Source organism: Belonocnema kinseyi, chromosome 4, assembly GCF_010883055.1.
Source record: "Belonocnema kinseyi isolate 2016_QV_RU_SX_M_011 chromosome 4, B_treatae_v1, whole genome shotgun sequence".
Classification (NCBI taxonomy): Eukaryota; Metazoa; Arthropoda; class Insecta; order Hymenoptera; family Cynipidae; genus Belonocnema; species Belonocnema kinseyi.
The window spans coordinates 46,495,417-46,500,457 of NC_046660.1; the positions used below are offsets into that span (position 1 = coordinate 46,495,417).

Sequence of the window (5,041 nt, forward strand, 5' to 3'; positions counted from 1 at the left end):
CAATAGTTTTAAGAAAATGAATTAAAATTTAGTCATTTTTTGAAGTCTCAAAAAATTTTTTCGAGACTTCAATCGATTACACTACATTTTTTAAAATTGTACGAGAAAAACAAAATTGACGTAGGTTAGGACGGATGAACCGTCCTAACGTCCTAACCTACGCCAATTTTGTTTTTCTCGTACAATTTTAAAAAATGTAGTGTAATCGATTGAAGTCTCGAAAAAAAAAAAAAAAAATTTTTGAGACTTCAAAAAATGACTAAATTTTAATTAATTTTCTTAAAACTATTGATTGAAATGTTCCTTTTTTTTACTGAAAATTGATCTGTTTGACTATTTAAACTATCATCAACTCAGGTTTAAGAACCTTTGAAAAAGGTACGCATGTGTACTGAAACGTCAGGAAGTTTTGAAAGGAGTTTTTTTTATTAAATAAATATCTGAGTTTTAAAGAACATGTTTTTTTTACTCATATTTATTTTTTCGATTTACGATTGGACCGTAAGACATAAATAATTTGAAATCTACGATTTGAAATCAACTACTAAAGGATATCGGTCCAAGTATATGTTGATCTAGTTTTTACTAATGAAAAATAATAATAAATGGGAAATTCGATTTAAAAAATCAGCTCAATTTATATTTTTTTTCCAATGAGCAAAAAACATTTTTTATTGAATTAAATTCACACATTTTGGAAAATTGCAAGAGTAAGCCGAAATTGAACTTTCCTCCGATTTAACCAAAACAAATTCTATAATGTTCCTTTTTCAAAAAGAATGTTCGTGATTTAGGCATATTTTTGTGATTTGGAAGTTTTATTCCATAAAGCCAAAATAATAACATTTGTATTTGGTTTAATTTGAAGCAATTTCAGTTTAGACAGATTCAACTTTATCAAAATCAATTCTGCATTTAACTCAATCCAGTAAAACATGCCTTTGTATATATTCAACAAATTCTAAGTTAGGAAACAGAACGTTTGTTGAATTTATAATTTTTATTATTGTTCATCACTACTTTATATATATATATATATATATATATATATTTCAAGTTTTTTAGATTATGAAGATGAATGTAAAAATATATTCTTTAAATTTCTGAGGATTTTGCCAGCACAAATAGAACAAGTGGGTAATGTTCAGACGTGACTTTTCCACTATTTTTATTAAGTTTATCTCTTTTTTTTAATTATTGAACTTAAATAACGAAAATTTGTTTTACTTTATGAGCTTCATGAAATAATAAATAATTTCTATGTTATAAGAATGCTTAATGAGGACATAAATAAAAAATTTCTAATAAATCGGCTTGCTTTGAACTATTTTTATTGATCATTTAAAAGTCAGAAAAAAAGTTTGCTGTTCAAATTTGAAAAAGTGCTTCGTTTTTCGACATTTTCAGCTACATCTACGACGCGGAAACAGAAGGAATTTTTTTAAATAAAACTTTAGGGGAGTGTTTTCGACTTCCAAGCGCCCTATTGAATAAAAATTAATGAAACTTTTTTTGTATTCTTCGTTACGAAAAATAATAATTTTATCCTAGTTTTTTATATTTGTCTCAAAAATTGGAAATATGTGTTCAAAAAATAAAATATAATTATCTTTTAAAAAAACTTTATTATTGAATGGAACATGGAAAATCACACCCATGAATAAATTCTGTACATTCTATCGCCTCTGACAAAAGTAGAAATACCTGGATGTGCACAGAAGGAATTAAACCTGGAATTCTAATTACAAATATATAGGTCGGTCTCGCCATCGGCCTGGGAAATGTATGGCGGTTTCCATATCTCTGCTACAAAAATGGAGGAGGTGCCTTCCTCATCCCGTATTTTGTGACCCTCATACTCGCCGGTATTCCCATGTTTTTCATGGAATTGGCATTAGGACAAATGTTAACAATCGGTGGCCTAGGGGTCTTTAAGATAGCGCCTTTATTCAAAGGAATCGGATATGCGGCTGCTGTCATGTCCTGCTGGATGAACGTCTACTACATTGTCATTCTCGCCTGGGCAATATTCTACTGCTTTATGTCCATGCGCAGTGGTTAGTGAAAATTGTTATCCATGTTTTACTTTTTTATATTGTACCACTCAAAATTAACCAATCAAATGGAAAAATATTTCTATTAGTGGAAGAAATATTATAGTTAACTCTCACTTGTTCCAAGAGTCGAAAAACGTAAACATTCGGATATTTCAAGTTTGTAGGCCCCACCTCTACCGCAATTCGTGGGTTAATTGGCCAGTCACTAACGCGAGCGACAGCTACTGGGGTAATGGTGGAAGGTGAAGATGCTCCGCCACTTGGAATATCCGAGCAGGATCACATGGAATAAGTGAGCTTTGGAATAAGTGAGAGTTTAATGTATATTTTTCAAATTAGAATTCTAAAATTAATACTGAGGAAAATATCAAATCATTTAGGTACCAATAATTTTGAGTGGAACTGTTCTTTTTTCATATTTTTTTGTCTTTAAATCAACATAATTTTTTCGTTTGAAGAAACAAATATTTATTGATGCGTAAAAAAATTTCGAATAACTATTTATTTTTCAAATTATTTATTCTTAACGCTATATAGATCTAATTGCGCACACTAAACCCAGCCTGGGGTTCCTAAGACTCTTGAGAAAATGTCCAAATATTTTTCAAGATTTAGGATAGTTTAAATCAAACTGTCCACAAAAAAGTTAATTTTTAACTAAATAGTTCAACTTTACACCAAAAAAGATAAGTTTCCAACCAGTTGTATTTTTAACTGGGAAAAATGAAAATTTTACCAAAAAAGAAGATTTTTATTCAAATATAGTTCAAATGTTTAACCTGAATATATTAATTTTATTGAAAATAGTTAATTTTAAATATAAAATAATGAATCTTTATCTAATCTACAAAATAGTTTAATCTTTCAATCTGAAAATATGTATTTTCAATAAAAAAGATGATTTTAACCTAAATAGTTGAATTTTCAATCATATAAATGAATTTTCTACCAAAAAAAAAAATCTCTAAAAGAAAGTTACATTTTGAACCTAAAAAATAAATTTTAAACAAAAATAACTAATCTTTAACCAATCTACAAAATAATTTACTTTCTCATCTGAAAATATGGATTTTGAACAAGATTGTTTAATTTTTCTTCTTGAAATATAAATTTTCCACAAAATCTGCAAAATAAAAAATGTAAAAATAAAAGACAAATTTTCAAGTAAATAGTTACATTTTTAACTGAAGAGTCGAGTTTTCAATTAAAATAATGTATCTTTCTCTAAAAGAATTAATTTTCAACCAAGCATTTGTGTTTGCATAAAAAAATCATTTTCTACCAAAATACTGTTTCAAAATGCTTTAAAAACTTCCAAGTCTTTTGTTCAAAATCTTCGAAAATCTACATTTAAAAATTTTTTAAATCATTTTCAATTTCGAATGATTTTTAAATCTTTTCTAAACATCTTAATATCTTTTAAATTTATTCGAATTTTTGTAAATTTTCAAAAATTTTAGTAAATCTTTTGAAATATTTTTTAATTTTCATTCGAAACTAATTTTCTAAGATGAAAAATTATTCGTAATTTTTCTAATTATCTTAAAAAAATATTTTCGCTTCAAACCTTTTAAACTTCTTGATAACCTTTTTTTAAAATCTTCCAATATCTACAGTTTGTTTAAGATTTTTTTTAATCCTAAACAAATTTAAATTACTTTCGAATTTTTTCTAAATTTCTAACACTTTTACATATGTTTTGAAATAATTCATGGTTTTCTTGGAATCATTTGAAATCGTACAAAATTCAAAAACGGTAATAAAATCTTCTAGGTTATTATTGGAGATATTTTAAAATGTTAAAATACTTTTTTTAGTTAATGATTTTTTTATTAGAAAGAATGTTTTTTATTTAAAATAGCATCCTGAGTGATATTATTTTTATTCTTAAAATAATACAAAACCCTCAGATATTGGATTTTTTGCACGATAACAATCTTAATCAAGACCCAAGAATTTTTTTATATGCCATCTCCTATACTTCCATCCTGATGAAAAAATTATACAACTGCATTTAAAGCGAATCGAGATTCTCTTTTGAAGAAACTTAACATTTACAATGTTCTCACAATTCATAAATAATAAAGGTGTGACCAAATTAATAATTTAGAATTAAATTAAAGACAGTTGTTAAGTTTTTATAATAAAATATATCACTAATGCAAAAGTAAACAATTTTATCATTCAAATCTTTACATAAGTATAAAGTAAAATAAAGGAGCATTTATATTCATCAAGGATGTACTAGAGTTATCTGAAGCTCAAGAATTAATAAAAAATAGTTTCATAGCCTATTAAGACTTTAATTAAGTCTTCCAAACCTGCCTCTTCCTTACTTTCCCTCCCTTACTCTACCGACTTTCCCCTTTTCACCCCTACTTCTCCTCCACTCACTTCGCCCGTCATAACTAAACCCTTCCCGAATTTGTTCCTCCTGTACTTCTCCCTTTACTCTCTTCTCCAGATGACAATTGTCTTCCCCTACTTTCATTTACCAGGCATCACTTTCTCACCCTTACTCCCCATTATTTTTTTTCTCTCCTCATTTTATATGATTCCCCTTCCCTCACTTCCCCTACTCCCTTCTTATTCGCCTTCACTTATCTACTTCCCCTTTCCAACTGATCCTAATTTCCCCTTATTTCCCTTAATTCCACTTCACTCATTCCCCATATCTTCTCCTCATTTCCGCTACTTCCGCTCCTCTTATTATCACGCGATTCCTCTACTTTCCCCCCTCCTCACTTCTTCAAGTAACTCTTCCCTTCCCCTAATTACCTTCCCCAGAGATCACTATCTGTTCTCTACAAACCCACATTGCCCTCCCACAGATCCCTTCACTTACCTCAGTAGTTTTTTCACTTCCCTTCACGTCCACTACTTCTCCGCCCTAATTTCTCCACAATTCCTTTACTCCCCATTACTCATTTAACATCACTTTCCCTCCCCTTTTTTCTATATTTGCCCTTCCCCCCACTTACCCT

The 5,041-nt window shown here is 28.7% G+C and overlaps 1 protein-coding gene across 1 annotated transcript in view; it reads left to right on the forward strand.

The window, feature by feature from the left end:
- Positions 1-5,041, forward strand: part of LOC117171972 (sodium- and chloride-dependent GABA transporter 1-like) — a 60,554-nt gene that overhangs the window by 26,823 nt on the left and 28,690 nt on the right. Inside the window, exon 3 of the mRNA XM_033359669.1 lies at positions 1,757-2,057. Within this exon, the coding sequence (XP_033215560.1) occupies positions 1,757-2,057 (301 nt within the window). The remainder of the gene's footprint in view (positions 1-1,756; positions 2,058-5,041) is intronic.